At 39.4% G+C, this 18,921-nt stretch overlaps 1 protein-coding gene across 1 annotated transcript in view; it reads right to left on the reverse strand.

Moving 5' to 3' along the window:
* Window positions 1–18,921, reverse strand: part of LOC139744111 (uncharacterized) — a 226,970-nt gene that overhangs the window by 51,973 nt on the left and 156,076 nt on the right. The window contains exons 20-24 of the mRNA XM_071654568.1: window positions 9,638–9,757; window positions 6,066–6,169; window positions 5,487–5,625; window positions 2,216–2,305; window positions 1,318–1,608 (exon numbers count right to left, since the gene is read on the reverse strand). Coding sequence (XP_071510669.1) covers window positions 1,318–1,608; window positions 2,216–2,305; window positions 5,487–5,625; window positions 6,066–6,169; window positions 9,638–9,757 — 744 coding nt within the window. The remainder of the gene's footprint in view (window positions 1–1,317; window positions 1,609–2,215; window positions 2,306–5,486; window positions 5,626–6,065; window positions 6,170–9,637; window positions 9,758–18,921) is intronic.

The following is an 18,921-nucleotide window of genomic DNA, read 5'->3' on the forward strand; positions in this document are numbered from 1 at the left end:
TTTGTATTTGAATTTGGAGCGGTGCTTGCGTGCGGGCGGATGCTGCTTTTATGCATACAGTCCGTTATGTTTTACATATCAACATTTGGAAGTCGTTCATCAGGAAAGAAGGTGGTATCGTTTCGGGTGTGTGTGTGTGTGGGGGGGTGTATGTGTGTTTGTGTATTGGTGTTTGGTGTGTATGTGGGTTGGTGGCTGTGGTTGTGGGTGTGGTGAATCGGGGGTTGGTGGGGATGGGGACTTGAGTTGAAGAAGGATAGTTATAAATTGTATGAAAGATACTAGTAGAATTTAATAATTAGGATAGATGTAGTTTTGTTTTGTTGGTAGGGGAAGGGTTGGTTGGGTTTTTTCATGAATGATTTCATTCTAGATTTGTTTAACATATTTTTTTTAGTCTTTTCATGTATATGCTTTTGTAAATGTGGGTTACATGATTCAGTATATTCAAAGGATATTTATTTGGTAAATGTCAATACTTTCTCGTGAAGAAATTGTCAGTAGGGTTGATTTATAATCGAGTTGTTTATGTTGAAGAGAGATGATTTGCAGTATAAATTGACAAATGGATTTGTTTGTGTTTTGAATTGCATTTGTACCTTTTATGTTCATGTTACATCCAGAATGGGTTGATTTAGGAATGATTTGAATGAAATCAATAAAATATCAAGGAAAAACCAAAAAAAATGTATGTGTACCTTCATGCGGGTGTTTGTGTATATATTTTTTATATGAATTACAGACTTCTTATCTAAATTATTCAAGACACTGTCTGTTCAATGCTTTTGTCTGCCTGTATGTTACACGTGTATATACTATTATTATAATACATGCAATACATGCTGTCTGCTCTTTTTTCCTTTGTTATGCCAGTGGAAGACGAATTTCTGTATTTTTAACAGACAATAAAGTTCCTTGTATCTTGTATCCTTGTATTAAAGACACTTTAAGTGAGAATGGCCCAGGATGTGGGTACCAGTGGCATGTGTCCTGTACTCTATAGTTTTGGAGAATTAAAGAGGTAATGGTCTGAAGACAGATACATACTTGGAATTCTACAGTCCCTTAAAGAAGAAATGAGCAAGAGACAGTGCAAACAGAATGTGATGACCAACGTTAGTATTACATTAGGATGCATATTTAATATAAGCAATTTTTTTTTTCACATTGTAATATATAATCGCAATGCACTGTTGATCTAAATCTGCACTCTTGCTCAGCCCTGATTGCATTTACAGCATAAGCAAATAGTGGATGGCAATCATAAATACACATTCTTAGCACATAAAAACAGAGGAAAAGTTTTAGGCTCCTCACCTTGAGACTGTCAACCTTCTTGACAAACTGCTGCGCAAGTTTTTCTGGTGCCATGGCAACAAGTTCCAGGAGAGAGTAGAGGCCCCTGCCATCCCCAATGGCTGAGACATACTGGCGAAGGAGACCCATGTAGGTTAAGACAGGACCACATGGGTCCCCTGCATACCTCTCTATGAGGTCATTGACATAAGTGTTCATGATGGGTCCCTGCTGCATCATCTCTGCAGTCTTGAATGCATTAGGGGAGGTTCCAGCAGAATACGCCAGGCACATTCGAAGAAATACTGCCACCTGATGAACAAATACAGTATACAAGATTCTGTACGTAATTAGCTAGTCTAAAAATTTAAAGCTGAGATTTAAAGACAAAGCGACTAAAATACAAAATTTCAGTCGCTTACAGATCTTGCAAATAGCAGGCTTTGCAAGACATACTTTGTTCTCACATATATTTTTGCAACATCTCATACCCTGCCCATATTTCTTATTTGAACGTGCAAAGTGGCTTGGAATTTGGTTATCGCTGAGCAAATAATGCTTAGTCATAAATAAAATCTGTTGGGCAGATTCTTTGACACATTTTATTGATATTTCTCATTCTATTGTTTTACTTTATTTTTCTTTGTATTATTTCATTTTTATGAACACCCTTATTTTGACTTTAATAATTTCACAAATTATACGATGGAAGTATCAGTAATCAAAGAAAATTATATTGATTTATGGGAAAATGCATTGCTTTGCTAGAGAGGGGATGATACATAAAACAATGTCTGTCATGAACATTTCACACCCAACATAGGGGAGAGATTAGGGATGAGATAAGCACAAATTAGATCATACTGATAAGTGACTTAATTCAATAACACCATGCACAAGGAATTTTTTAGTCTATTACCTTTTCATATACCAATGCTTTAAAAGGTATTGTGAAGACCCCAAGAGGTCCTTGAGATTTCTGGCTGGAGTTTGGGAGGTTGTCAATTGCCTGTTTGACAATGACAATGAAAATGATGAACATCAGTACAATGCATGCAACAGAAACCACAATCAAAATTATACATGTCCAAGCTATGTACAAAGTAAGTTTGATATGGGCACGACATAAAATCAATCATCTGTCTGCAGGAAAGATATTTGTTAACGATACCTCAAAGAAGAGAGAAGGAGAAAACATGACAATAACAGGCAATGAGGATTATTTGATTGTGAGGGTGGGGAAGGTCGTAACGCTCTCATGAATTTATTAAACATCTTTTTTTTTGTCCTCAGCACCATACATTATTACAGTTTTAATAAAATCTTTCATTTTATTTGTGGATCATTGATGTATCTCACACTAATACACATGTTGCTGTTGCACAGTGATATGAGAAAGACGGAAGGGAAGAAGATAGCAAGTATTGGCAAAGACTCTTCAGGTGTATTCAAGCGCTCTGAAGCAAACCAAAGCGAACTAAACCAAAGCGTACCAAACTCAACTGTTCCAGATTTGGAGCGTTTGAGAACTCGTTGAGGAAAGTGTACCTCATTAGTTATTTTTAGAGGGGGTCACAAGTTTTGTAGCAAGAGGGTCATTCACCTGGCATGCTTAAACTACCGACAGATGTCCTGCACAAAGAGAATGAACTCTTTGCATTATGACATATTATGTGCATGGTATGCTTCTCCACATGCAAACTTTTGGTATGCTTTTGGAACCCTTTTGGAGCACATCGGCAAGTGGTCTGCTTTTGGCTCAGTTTAGTTCTGTATGGTACACTCTAGGAGTGTTCGAAAAAAGTCATGATTGTGCATGGAATGTTAAAAGAAAGCATTAGAAATCTGGTTTAATAAGCTGGGGCATAATCGCTGAGCCCGCATCTATGAAGCAACCTTCACTTTCCACTCGCTAGCTCACTCACTCACTCTGTTCTGTTGAAGCTCCCGTTTAGTATGGCTACCAAGAGAAAACTGAATACGAAATCATATGACGAGAAGTATGAAATCATCAAGTTTGTTGGAAAAAATCTGACTATGAAGAGGAAAGATGTTGCATTAAAGTTCAACATGAAACCAAACAGGGTTTGTCAGACATCTTGCCAGACAAGGATAAAATCATACATGCTGGTGAAAATCCATCGGATGCCCGAAAGGGGAATTTGAAGCGAAGGAAAACAATCACATTTGATGTGAGTGATTTGAGAGGTTAACAAGTGCTTTGCCATTGCAGAACAATGTAAATCTATCCTAAGTACACACACGACTACCAATGTCATGTTCAGTCTTGCGTATGACTAATACTTGCACTGTGTGCTGCAGTGATTTTGAACTTGTCTACTTGGTGTGCAAGTTCCGGATGGCCATGGGTGTACATGAATAGCAAGCGGGTGAAGTAGCGCGAGACGATACATACATAAGCTCGTGTACAATGTACATCAAATCCAAACATTGTTCATGGAAGCTGTAGATTTATAACACTGGAATATGCATACGAACGAGTTTGTTTTTTAAATCGTGTTCTTTACTGTTCCAGATTGTTCCAGTTGTCACAGGAGTACGGAGGTATTGTACAATGCATGTTCTTTTAGTGAATGATGCACTATGACAATCTAAATAAAGAGATTAAATTCTCCCTGCTTCTGCCACCCACACCTCATGGCTTTCTGGCTGCCGTCGAGCTGGGTGGAATGCTCTTGTGTTGTAATAAGTACAAAAATCGTAAGTCGATTTTTCTTCAAGTTTTGACTTCGACTTACGCGGAGTTGACTGTACTACTTCATATGCTGTACATTTCGTGTTTCTATTTTAATACTAAACTTTGCAAGTCAAATGATATTCCGAAATTAATGACATGCAAAAATCCTACAAACATACTCTATATTGCCCAGGAGGGGGGGGGGGGGGGGAACTCACAAATGCTTCTCCTGAAAAAGGGTATACTTATTTCTCATTCCATCACTCTGGTTAAGGGGGTAACTCACTGAGCTGCAAATGTTTGTGAGTGTAGTTAATTCTAGGGAATTTCAGGGTTCATAAACAGTTACAATTAAATTTGAAAACAATTGCAATCAAATTTGCAAACAGTTTTCAATGTCGTAAACAAAATTTCTGGTCACAAAGCATGTTGAAAATTCTTTGCAACAAGAAAAAACATTTATGACAATGAAAACTGTTTGCAAATTTGATTGCAACTGTACACAAAGCCTGGCGAAATCTAAATTTCCTTAATAGAATTTGTTGCATTCGCAAACATTTACAGCTCAGTGAGATACCCCCTTTAACTATCATGAATTCAATCACTTGCAAAATTGTCTCACGAGTCCCATTCCAATGCATTAAATGTGTGACATGCACAGTATTACTGAAATGATAAAAGTAAGTGCCCTCCTGTTTTACATTTCCCTTCAACAGTGAAACAAGCTACCTGAATGTTTTGACAATTCAGTCAGATGTTAATGTATCAAGCACAGAAAAAACAAGTAGGAATGTATAATGTGAGAGTAGAAAGAGGAACAAACCATAAAGTTTAAGTAGAGAGGTACAGCTAATTGCTTGTCTTATATCCATTTGAAATCTACATACTTATCATACAATCACAAGACTCAACTGACAAGCTTAATTGAAATGACAGACATGTAGAAATAAACCCAAATGAGTATTTTCATAATTCTAAAGTTTTATTTATTTCGTATCACAATCAGTGGCAGATCCAGGCAGGGGCGCACAGGGTGCACACCCCCTTTATTTTTTGTTAAAACAAAAGAAATAAAGAGAAAAATGGGGGGGGGGAAGTGGGGTGCATGCACCCCCCTTAAATTTTGTAAAGGCACCACCCTTTTACAGAATTCCTGGATCTGCCCCTGAAAATGTACAGTCTGTGAATATTAAGGCGGTCGATCAAGAATTTGCTGGAAATGGTGGATTATAAATTCATATATGGCCTAGGCAGATACACTACAGTTAAAAAAAAAAAAAAATGGCATGTTTACTCAAGTTCATTCATGTAAGGGGTAATGTTCCAACTCAGTAAGAAATCACTTCATACTCAATTTAACAAAATTTTAGTCTCTCAAGTGATTCTGGTCATAGCAAAACTATTAATTTGAAAATTCACTTTTGTTTCTTACTCACTAGCATCATGTTTCTAGTTAAACAGGAAGGCAGAGGAACATGCTTGGTAAACTGACCTTTTGTCTCACATAGCTTATCATCTGAGGGAAGGAGGGCAGAGCTTTGTGTGTAGGCATCTCTGACTCAATATCCATTTCACCAATCCTGGCTTGCATTTTGATGATGTTTGTAGCTTCAGTCCTCACAACTTCATTTCTTATGTTGATGGAAAATGAATTGAATGTACCATAAGTGTTTTACATATGGCATCTAAAAATCAAATGATAAATTTCTTCTACATTTTCGGAGACACCAGGTAAAAAAAAAAGCCTGCTATGCATGACGACTCAATGGCTCATTTAATCTTGTACTCTGAATTGCACTTCATTTCTTTTTCTTATCTTTTCCTTATGTGAAAAAGTATGTGACTCTGCTATGTACATGCACTTTTTTTTTCTCATACATGTACATTGTCAATTGTTTTCAAATACCAGAAAAATGTTGGATGTTTTCACTGTTTTACAATGTAATCACAATATGTTTGCTTCTGCTTTAAAAGTTGACTCTGATAACATCACTACGGCTTTGCCAGGAGTGATTCTCACAGATTTGTCATCCATGCTGTCAAACCTTCAAATGTAATGAATCACACTTACTCATCTCCACATGCTGAGAGTAACATGTACTTGGAGGCAACATGGTTACCAGGGAAGGCGGTTGCAGCATATTGCACTGCCATTAGTCTGTCCTGTGGTAATTCCTGAACATGGTGAACAAAATTTTTATGGTAGAAAGTGCAATGTACACTCAGCAAAAAAAGAAAGTAAACACTTTTTCAAGATTATATTTCTCATATAATATTTGGCTAAAAGTTCATGTATTATACACCATACGTGTATTAAAGATAATTTAATTGGCTAACAATTCGGTAGGTCAACAAAAAGGAAAACTTTACGCACGAGTGAACACCTTCGTTTTTCTCTTCCAGGGCACAAAAGTGAAAATTGCAAAACTGAGCAAGTTGTCATTCATGCGTAGGCGCCCTTCCATATAACAATGAGAACAAACAACAAATTTCACACAAAAAGCAACATGAATTAAGTTGCAAAAATAAACCTATGATCTCCATGATATCTTCAAAGCCCCAAAGATCAATGAAGGCTAAAAATAATGGAGGGAAATGAAGAATCTTCTGTCAAATCTACATTCAAATGAAATAAGAGAAGAAGCAATAATTAACAACAAGGCAAGTGCCATAGTGTGTCTTGCCCATTCGCGTACAAGAAATTGTACGCGAATGGGATATAACAGATAAAAAAAGAGATAACAGACAAAAAGAGATATGAAAGGGTAAAAATTAATGGCAAAAAAGAAACGTGCCATAAAAATTTAACATTGGGCCCTTAAAGTTTGTTGACCCCTGCCTGTGACCTTTGACCTTGTGGTGACCATCCACTCCCCAAGGGACATCTACCATCCAAGTATGGTCACAAACAGACCTATGGATCAAAAGTTACGACCTATAATAGAAACGCGCCATAAAAACTTAACATTGGGCTCTAAAAGTTTGTTGACCCATGCTCGTGACCATTGACCTTGTGGTGACCATCCACTCCCCAAGGGACATCTACCATCCAAGTTTAGTCACAAATGGAGTTATGGATCAAAAGTTATGACCCATAATAGAAACGAGCCATAAAAACTTAACATTGGGCTCTAAAAGTTCGTTGACCCCTGCTTCTGACCTTTGACCTTGTGGTGATCATCAACTCCCAAAGGGACATCTACCATCCAAGTTTAGTCAGAAATGGAGTTATGGATCAAAAGTTATGACCCATAATAGAAACGCGCCATAAAAACTTGGGCTCTAAAAGTTTGTTGACCCATGCTTGTGACCATTGACCTTGTGGTGACCATCCACTCCCCAAGGGACATCTACCATCCAAGTTTGGTCACAAATGGAGTTATGGATCAAAAGTTATGACCCATAATAGAAACTCCTCATAACTGAACATTGGGCTCTAAAAGTTCATTGACCCCTGCCTGTGAGCCTTGACCTTGAGGTGACCTTCATATATTATAAAATGTGAAACTTTGTATGACCCCTCTTCCCTCGAAGTTTGATTGCAATTGAAGCCCAGAGTAAAGAGTTATTGAAGTTTTTGTAGCGTTACGGACAGACGACAGACGGACGGACGCCCAAGGCGATCCCTTAGCCTCCCTCACCTCCGGTGGGCTCGACGAAAAAGACAGAAATTTTAGTTGTTTGTTTTTTACATTAGAAAATTGTCAATAATGTTTGGTTCTTTAATAAAAAAATTCTGTTCATTTAACCATGTTTATGCATATTACTCCCTATATCATTTTAAGTTTGAGTTGACAGAAAATTCTTATTTTCCCCCTTTCGTGCCCCATTTTGTTTTTTGTTGGAGGTTATAAAGAGATAACGAGAACAAAACTTATTTTTGCTATTTCATTCATTTCTCTCATTAGGCGTTTTCACATCAGTCCGATAAAAATCCAAGCTCGAGATATTTTTCGCAGAAAATAGTTAGCAAAATAGCGCGCTATTTCGAAACATTGGGCTGATGTGAAAACGCCTATTGTGTTAAACTTGTCTTTTGTTGTCATTGTTATCGTGAAGGGTATTTGCAAATGAAAGGCAGCATGTCAATTTTTTGCAATTCTTACTTTTGTGCTTTGGAGGACAAAAACGAATGTGTTCACTCATGTGTAAAATTTCCTTTTGTATTAACCTACTAGCTTGATAGGCAATTAAATTACCTTTAATATGGTATATACCCGGTAATACATTGATTTTGATTAAAATCTTCTATGAAAAATATGAACTCGAAAAAGTGTTTACTTTCTTTTTTTGCTGAGTGTACATGCACAGAATGTGACCACACACACATAAAATATAAGTCAAGGCTCAACATTAAAGGACAAGTTCACCTTGCATAGACATGTGGATCGAGTGGATGCAGCAATATCAAAATTACTTCAGCTGATTTGGATTTTTATACTGATGACAATTCATTCTAATGATTGAATTTTTGTTTGTATTTTTATGTTTTATCTCAGGACCTTGATGAAAAATGGCTCATGCTGATCAAGCAATCCTGAATAACTATGTTTTGATAAAATAAAAAAAAATATTAGTAGAACACATCAGTGAGAATTTGAGGAAAATTGGACAATCCATTCAAACGTTATGAATTTTTGAGGTTTCTGCTCAGTCACAGCTGCATGAAAAGACTACTACAGCTTGTGATGTTACATGTGGAGAAAGATTTACAGAAAATATGAAGAAAATTCAACATATTTTCACATTTCTTGAATAATATAGAACACTTGACTTGCCTCTTTCAGAAAACGGGGAATAATATTACCCTTAACATACATCAGTGACAAACTGAGGAAATGTGCACAGATTTTCAAAAATAAAATGTGAAATCATCTCTATATTTTCCTTATATCGTTCTATGCATGTGACATCATACACTGACATAGTCTTCTCATTCAGCAGCAACTGCGCAGATACTGGGCCATTATGTAAGAAATGATATGTTTTGGTAGTCTGATCAGGCAATAATAATAATGATAATAGAAAAAAAAATTATGAGTGTGTTCAGATTGCTACTAGTCTTCATGGTCAAACTCAGTCTATATATGCCCATATTCGGCCAAACTGAGCTTTTTTTTTCTCACAGCTGAATTTCATTTATCTAAAAATAGAAGTAAGTATACCAATATGTTCGATATAATCATTTCATGAATATGTGGTGTCATGGAAAAGTCTTGTTTTGTGTGTCTCAATTCAAAATTGAATAAGTTAGACATAGTGAACTTAGTCATAGTATGTGGGATTTGAAGCCCTTATCATACCTGCCAATTATCACATAATTATTGAGGCTTATAAATTAACATTTATTATATCATTTCATTTCCTAATTTTATTTTTTTTACTTCTTAGTCTCATTATGTGGTATTCGAAGCACTTTATCATACCTATCAATTTGCACAAAATATCATGGTTTTCTGTATCATTTCAATGTTTTATTAGATTGATGAACTAATAAGTGATTGGACTGTTGCAGATTCTCACATGCGTGTCAGTGACTGCATCTACTACCGCAACGTTTGTCATGACAAACAGTGTTGATTGCACGATGTTTAGTGTCACACTGTTCATTTCTAAAAGAGAGTACAAAGTTAACTTCCTTACCTTGTTTGCATTGCTGTTGACCAACATCTCCATGCTCCGCACCTGAGGTGGGCTCATACTGTCATGGTTGTCACTCAGCTGGGCCAATGACTGGAACACTTTAGCCCTTGTATTGTTGTCCTGAAAGAACATGCACAAGAATTCTGTCATGTGGAAGTGCTTACATACACAAATATACATTCATATATGGGGGGGCCTCCGTAAGAGAGTCTCAGGGAGTGGTGTCTCTGCCCTCCTGAACTAGTTTTGCAGGTGCAAACCCTCGTTTAGGTTGTGCGAGCATGACTTGATTTACAAACAAGAGACGGGGGGGGGGGGGGGGGGGGGGGGTGTCTCGGCTCACCTGAGAACATTGGAAACTTGGGGCGGGGGCAGTTTTTGAGAGCTGGGGGCATGGTGTCCGTTTGCATATTCCATCACACTGGTAAACATACCTGCCAAGTACATCTTTATAGAAGGTTGGATTGTGCATTTTGGAAAAAAAAAAGACTGAAAGTTCTATCACTTCTGATTCTAGAGAAGAATATCATTGAGTATTCCTTAAAGTAAAGCAGTCCTCACGAATTTCCAAAAAAAAAATGTTGTTGTTGGTACCTCCAATAAATGAACTACTTTCACCAAAAAACAAACTTCCAAATCATCAAATAAGCTCGTAAATTTTGATTGAAAAAGTGTGAATCTGCATGGTGAATATGCTAATGAGCAAGTCTTGGCGGAGAGTTAGACGTCACCGAGGCACAACTCTTCCCAGCCGTGTTCTGCTCGTCATGCGTACACTCCCTAGTTATTTATAAATTCATGTTTACTATTTATTTTTATATTAATTATATATATGAATAAGCTTGAAATATTTTGTTTGAAATAATAAAACCACATATTGTCACATTTTATAACAAAATCAGATATGATCATTTTGAACACTTAAATTGGTTTTCTGAGGCAAGGCTGTCAACTTAGTGAGTTGGGCATCAATGACGTTGCACCTTTTTGCAGGCTCTTACAAGATCGCTTGCAGGAATTATTTCTAAAAAATCGTGTACAGAGACAGTGTTTGCTTTCCACGTGTATAAATTGGTGAAAGGTTATATTTTTTACTCTTCTTAATTATCATACAGTGAAAATTCTCGGGACTGCCTCCCTTTAATTTAGGAGGTTTGGGCACCCTGGGGCCCCAAAGGAAAGCATGGGTCCCATTCAAATACTTTGAGATCCTATCCCCCCAGGAATGCTACTTGCCAAGTTTGGTGAAAATCCATTATGTTGTTTTCAGCAAGAAGAATGAAATGTACAATTTAGGTCCGCATTTGGATCCCTCCCCCTTCCCCCCCCCTTCCCCCTCCCCCGGACTACAGAAGGAGATACATATATTCCTCAATGTTGGGGTGGGGGGGGGGGGGGGTTGGGCCACCAAGGAGAGCATGGTACCCAGTTGAACAAATTGAGATGTTAACCCCCTGGCAAGTTTGGTGAACATTCATCAAGGGGTTTTCAAAAAGAATATGAACATGTACAATTTAGGTCCTCATTTATACCCATCCCACTCCCCTGGATCACAAGGGAGGGGGGGGGGGGGCACCCCTGAGTCTGCCATGAACAAACTTGAAACAACAGTTATCAATATACTGACACATTGTATTATCTTAGCTCAATCACTTCTGGTTCTACAAAAAATCTTTGAAGATTATTCACTGGGGGTGCATTGGGCCCCCCTCGGGCCCCCCAGGAGGTGCATGGTGCCCATTTGAAGGAATTCTCGCTATCGCCAATGACGTAAAAAGTACCTGGATGTTAATTTAAGCATCATTTATGGTGCATTATGGGATAGTCCGGGAGCCAAGTCACTTCCGTTCGTACGTGCGTGATACGTGACTAATGCTATTTACACATACAACTGACTGTATTCTACATGCACTTACTGTTTTCTTGACTTGAATTTTAGCTTTAATATGATTTGAAATTTCTCCATTCTTAAGAAATTGCTGTTAATACGACTATGGGTTGTTACTGCAAAGCTGCCATGTGTTGTTCGCATGACTATAAATGAACAAATTCTACAGAAATAGGTCCCTTACTGGCATGCAAGATGTGACGTGGCTGCATGGGTGAAGTTTGCGGGTGACTCCATAACCACAGCGCAGCGCGCACGCGACTTACTAGTAGTAGTACTTGCTTGGAAGAAATTGCTTTGGAGACAGGATAAGTTCGAGATCACGGTTTGTTCACGATTGTGTTCGCAGCACCTCGACAGAGAACAAATAAAAAAAAGATGGGCATTCCATGACGATATCCAGGTGGGTGAATATTTTCCAGCATACTTTCAGCGCATGCAGAGATGACTGATCAGTGATGTGCACATCGGTCGCATGATCAAGCAGTACGATGTACTGGTATGTCTAGCTTGTATGCGTGCGGTGGTGCATGCTAATGCAAGGCCTAGGGCAATGCGGGGGCTATAGCTACAGTGTACGAGTATCAAAGGCCTGGCCACTGGCTGGCTCGGGTACAGCCGCCTACTGTACTAGTATCCGTGGTTGGCGCGGCGCTATAGGTAAGGTACACGTACGCGCACGCTAGCGCTGTGCAAAATATGCCCCGCGCCGGAAGTGCCCCAGTCCCGGAAGTGCACTGAATCTTGACGAAAAAGCCACATCCGGGTACTTTTTATGTCATTGGCGATAGCAAGAATTGAGATTCTATCCCCCCTAGGGATGCTACCTGCTAAGTTTGGTGAAAATTCATTATGGGGTTTTCAAGAAGATGAAAATGTAAAAAGTTTATGCACAACGGATGATGCACGATGGATGCCGGATGAAGAGCGATTGCAATAGCTCACTTTTGAGCCTTTGGCTCAGATGAGCTAAAATGTATGATGGCCAGCAGCCTGACAAGCGGCTTGGGGTGAGGTTGGGAAGTTGGTACATGGGTAGTGTTCATGAAAGGGGTAATGAGGTATGTGATGAACTGAGGAATAGAGAGGGTGGATGTGAGATTGAAAGGCCTGGGGATGAGATTTGTGGGGACCACAGGAAGAAGGTACAAGCTGTGGTGATTAGGAAATAGTGAGGGAATTGGAGGTGTGGGAGTCATGGTGAAGGAAGAAAGCTGTGAGAAGGTAGCAGAGGTAAGAAGAAAGAGTGACAGAGTGACAGCAGTTGTGTTAGCCTTTGAGGAAGAAGTGATAAGGGTGCTTTGTGGCTATTGTCCACAAAGTGAGAGAACAAGGGTCATCAAAGAAAGGTTCTTTGATGAAATGGCAAGTGATTATGCTTAGCAAGGATGAATTAGTTCTGGAATTGGGTGACTTTACCTGGTTGAGGACGAGTCCTGAGTATACTCGGGCAAGTGTCTATGCGACATGCATGTTGTAGCAAAATCAAACCATCCTCAATGGGTTAAAGTGAAAACATAGTTTTGGTAAGGATTTGAGAACCTGTCTGGCACCATTTCATATTTGCTTGCAATATATCGAAAGAGTCTACCAAGAAACTTACCTGGCTGACGCAATTTGCCGGGATGAGGAGTTGTTTCGGACTATTTCGAGATCAAAAATAAGAGTCGATATACCGACTTTCATTCCAGAAGGATCCAGACTAACTCAGTCTCGGGAAAACTCGGCCCTATTTCAGACAATTTACACGCAGTTCGTGATCGCCGTACTAAAAGACAATCAAAGACACTTGATAAACAACAAAACAACTTCAAAGACAGCGCGTCTCAGGTGATGTGTGTAATACGCTTGAGGACCGCGCGCTGTCCATTTGTTTTGTACAGGATTAGCGCGTACTTTACTGTCTTTTCAGTTAAGCGTCTTTGGTATCAACTCGGACCATAGCTGTGACCAGCCAGAACACGAAGCGCTACAGGCCGCTCCCATAGTACAACACTGTACAGTCCAGAGGGACAATTCGTCCCGCCGTCAAAGTGAGGCCGTGTTGTCCCTGAGTCCGAGTTTAGCCTGACCCCGATCGGGAAAGTTCTGAGACTGCGACTCCGGCGAACCTTTTTGGTTATTATTTCGCATTTTTGTCGTTAACTGTAGAACATCTTGTTATTACAGCGTTATTCCACACATTTCTTAGGCATACGTGCACATTTGGGAGTGAAATTTGACAACTTTTGCAGACGTACTAGAACTATGTTTTGGCTTTAATGGACATGTTGGGAAATGGATCATGAGCTTGGAAGGTGTGCACGGAGGAAACATACAGTAACTGGGGAGAGAAATAAGGAAAGAAGGATGCTATTGGAGTTTTGCGATGAGGAGTTGTGTGTGGCAAATACTGTACGAGCTGATATTTTCGCGGTGGTTTTATTTTCGCGAATTTTGCGAATCGCCTTTGAACCGTGAAAATAACAATGCATGAATAACTAGTAAGTTCAGTTAGACCCTCGCAACCGCAAAATTAACAACACGCGAAAATGTCCTCCAAGTAGCAATTCGTGAAAATATCTGTACGCGAAAATTTCAGCTCGTACAGTACATAATTCAGAAAAATGGAAAAGAGAAAGAGTACACAATGTGCACGAGGGAATGAGGTAGAGATTCATTTTGTGTTGGTTGGCAAAGAACAGAGAAAGTATCTGAGGAATGAGAAAAACCTGTCGCAACACAGGCTAGCAGTTACTGATTTGGATAAGATGAAGCTCAAGAAGTTTGTTAGAAAAGGAATGGTCGAGAGTAAAAGGGTAGAAGAGACAAGAGTAAAACTAAGGAGAGAGCCAAAGAGCTAGTAAGCATTGCTGCACCAAATTTGTGAAAAGCTTTTAAGGAAGGGGTATTAAAAACATGTGATGAAGTAAGTGGAAAGAAGAAAGGGGGGAAGATGTTGAGGAGGTACATGGTGGTGGTACATAGAGGTGAGGGATGCAATAGCAAGCAAGAAAGAGGTGCACAAAGACTTATGCAATGATAGGACTGAACAAATGAAAGACAGGTGTTGCGACAAAGATTGTCGCCCCCGGGTCGGGGGCGACAATCTTTGACAGAGTTGGCATCAAAGATTGTCGCCCCGTCATAAATTGTCATCTGGCGACAATCTTTGATGAGGGCTGGCGGCAAAGATTGTCGCCCGCCCTCGAAGCACATTTTGTTGGGTAATATCGTTCTTGACATAGTCATTGAAATACCAACACATAACTTACATGGCTACATCCATGCAAACATGCCATGTAAAAAGTCATGGTGAGGTTTCCAGGAAGTGTGTATGTGCGCGCGCACAGGATGATTTAGTGTCCGTTTGTGTGTGTGTGTGTGTGTGCGTGTGTGTGCGTGTCAGTGTATATGATGGAAGAATGTGTTTATGTCAGCGTATGTGTTTTGGCTGCGCGTGGGGAGGGATAAGCTGTTGCTGGCATAAACATTATATTGATTTTATCAGCAGCTTTGAGTTTGATGAGTTTGTTTGACGGATTTGTATATGAATTCGGAGTGGAGCTTGCGTACAGGCGGATGCTGCTTTTATGCATATGGTCCATTATGTCTTATGTATCGACATTGGGAAGTCGTCATCAGGAAGGAAGGTGGTATCAGGTCGGGTGTGTGTGTGTGTGTGTTTGTGTGGGTTACATTTCGTTATTTCGAAGGTTCGTTATTCTGAATTCATTTTCAGATTTAACGAACCTTCGGAATAACGAACCTTTGGAATAACGCCACAAATGTTCGGATTAACGAACCCTTATTCATTTTCGGATTAACGAACATCTAGGTATAGGGAATTTGTGTGTTTCGGATAAATGAATTAACCTTCGGAAAAACGAATCTTCGGAATAACGAACCTTCGGAATAACGAACAGCACCCATGTGTGCGTATGTGTGTTGGTGTGTGTATGTATGTGGGTTGGTGAATGTGGGTGTGGGATGACTTAGGTTTTGGTTAATCGGGGGTTGGTGGGATGGGGATTTGATCTGAAGAAGGATAGTTATAAATGGTAAGACAGATTTTGGTGGGATTTGATATTTAGGATAGATGTAGATTTGTTTCGGTTTGGGGGGAGGGTTGGTCGGGTTTTTTATGAATGATTTCATTCTAGATTTGTGTAATGTATTTGGTTTTTTTGTAAGTATATGCCCTTGTAAGTAAGAAGGAGTTACATGATCCAAACCAATATATTCAAGGGATATAGGTTTGGTACATGTCAAAACTTTCTCATGAAGAAATTGTTAGTAGGGTTGATTTATAATCGAGTTATCTATGTTGAAGTGAGATTATTTGTAGTATAAATTGACGAACGGATTTGTTTGTGTTTTGAATTGCATTTGTAACGTTTTTGTTCATGTTACATCTAGAATGGGTTGATTTATGAATGATTTGAATGAAATCAATTAATATCAAGGAAAAACCAAAAAAAAAAAGTGTTGAGGTGGTTTATTTGCATTATGAGGATTTGTTTGAGTGTTTGTTTGTGTTTGTTTACAATACATATGTATTGGCGGTGTGCATATGACAAAGAATAGTGATATGGAAGTTGTAGTTAAGACTGATGGAAGAATATGACTGCAGTGAAAAAATGAACAAAGGCAGATAACATTTAGGGAGGGTACCTCCCTCGAATGCCTTTTAAAACATTAAAACACAAACACAAATAGACACACGTATACACACAGACAAACAAACCACTACCACTATACAACCACCACACATGCACAGTTTCTACATATTGTATCATTATACTCCAAACACACACACACACACACACACACACACAGCTATACGCAAACGCATACACAAGTAACTTATTGTACGCACCCACAAATCATACATAGCACATACCATGCAGCCCCCAACACACACACACACACACACACACACAAACACACACACACACCCACACATATGCATAACTAACCAGTCATACCCATCCCACCATAGCATAACACCGGAGCAACCACCCCGAGTAAGGGGCGACATTTTTTGACTGGGCGACAATTTATGTCGCAACAATTTTTTTGCCATCATAAATTGTCGCCATCGAGGTCAAAAATTGGGAACTGCACAAGCGTCAAAGATTGTCGCCAGACGACAATTTATGACGGGGCGACAATCTTTGACGCCAACTCCGTCAAAGATTGTCGCCCGGAGCCGGGGGCGACAATCTTTGTCGCAACAACAGGTATAAGAGCATGAGGAATTATGCAAAGAAGGTGTTTGCAAAATCAATGAGGAAAGAGGCTGAGGAGGAGCTCAGCAAGTTGGATGGAAACCCAAACAGAAAGTTTAGGCTTATAAAGTCAATGAAAAAGGATGGAAGAGATATTGAAGAAGGAAGGTGCATGAGAAAGAATGATGGAAGGTTGAATTTTAATGAGAAAGACAGAGGAAGAGTTTAGAGAGAGTATGTGGAGAGAATTATTAATGAGAAGAATGAATGGGATGACAGGATAGAAACTGCTACTCAAGAAGTAGGAGGGGCAATGAGGAAAAGTCAAAAGAGGAAAAGCAGCTGGTCTCTAAGAAGTAAGTCTAGAAATGATAATTGCAAGTGGAGAGATATGTATTGTTGTGATGATGGAACTCTGTCAGAGTGTACTGGAGGGAAGAGGAATGCAAAATGACTGGGCACTAAGTGTGATGGTACTGATATTTACAGGAAAGGGGGATATGATGAGCTGTGAGGCATCCAGGGGAGTGAAGTTACTAGAACATGCAATGAAGATTGTGGAGAGGGCATTGGAGAAGAGAATTTGGAAAATCATAACTTTGAGTGAGATGCAATAAGGCTTTATGCCAGGAAAAGGGACGATAGATGCATTATTATCCTGAGGAGATTGCAAGAGGAATATTGAGATCTCAAGAAGACGAGAGTGATGGTGAGTGGACAAGCAGGAGAACTGTCAGCCACTGAGGTAGATTCATGTGGTGTGTGCAGGAAGAGGGTCATGGCAAATTTTATGTGTACGAAATATGGGAAATGGATTAATGGCATATATATGAAAGTGAAGATAATGACCCTAAGACTGGCAAGAGATTAATTTGTGGAAGTTGCTAGAAGAGAGAGATAGTGGATCCAATGGAAACATTGTGTGATGACATGGAAACAATGAGTGGGTTTTGCTATTTGGGGGATAGGGTGAAAGCAAGTGGTGGGTATGAAGTAGCTGTGACAGCAAGAACAAGGCTTAGCAGGGCAAAGTTCAGGGAATGTGGAGAGTTATGATATGGAAAAAGGTTTTCCTTGAAGATGAAAGGAAGGGTTTATTGGAGTTGTGTGAGATCTGTGATGTTGTATGGGTGTAAGACATATCGTTTGAGGGAAAGCGGGTGAAAGCGGGAAATGGCAATTTGAGGAGGTCAGAGAGAGCTATGATAAAAGCAATTTGTGGTGAGAAACTGATGAGGATATGATGGAGATGCTTGGGTTGAAGGAATCCATGGAACAGGTGGCAAGGGTGAATGGAGTGTGATGGTATGGGCATGTGTTGAGGAAGATGAGGACGATGTCCTGAGGAAAGTGCTAGAGTTTAAAGTACGTAAATGAGCCAATTATGAAGAAAGCAAGAGCAACCACAGAAAATGTAGAACAGACAGGTGGAGGAAGAGCTTGTGATGGTTGGCTAAGAAAAGATGATGCCCCCAAATGGGAGAGTTGGCGGGAAGATGTGATAGCTATTGCTGTGAGAGCTGTGAGGTAATTCTGCCCACCCCTGTTATCGAAGACAGACCTAAATAAAAACTGGTATGATCATGATGATACACATAGGGTATAAACCTGTTTGCAAATTATTATTACTGATATGTGAAATGAATGATGAGTTAGTAGATGACAGATAAAATGAAAGAAATTATGTCAACATCAAAGACTCCATTATGCACATGCTATTCACTCTTTAAAGGGTAGCACTGGGTATCGTGTGATGGGAGAGGATTGAGTTTTGAGGCCCTCTTGTGCTTGAATATTTCCCTGTCCACTGCACTGAGGAACTGCAATATAGATATTGCAATACAAAGGCAAAAATAGATGTGCCCATCAATATGATGTTGCATTGATTTGTTCGTATGAAAAATGATCCCGAGTTGTTAATTTCATGGAAGCCAATGGTCAGAGTTACTCCTAGATTTCCCATTAAAAACATATATCATTAACATGTCTGATAACAAGGTAACCCACTTGTCTCAGTGTTGCAAACACTCATTTATGGAAACTACCAAAAGATTTGCAAGAGCTTCATATTGCCAGCATTGATCATTACAGTGAATTTTGAGATGTTTCCTGCCATTTGGGTGGATGGTATCATGCATTCTAGAGGTTAGCAGAGGCTACAGAATTGGTAGGGTAGAAAGACTGCA

The sequence above is a fragment of the Diadema antillarum genome, unplaced genomic scaffold (genome assembly GCF_040938485.1).
Source record: "Diadema antillarum isolate AM-2024a unplaced genomic scaffold, OU_Dant_1.0 seq00001137_RagTag, whole genome shotgun sequence".
Lineage (NCBI taxonomy): Eukaryota > Metazoa > Echinodermata > Echinoidea > Diadematoida > Diadematidae > Diadema > Diadema antillarum.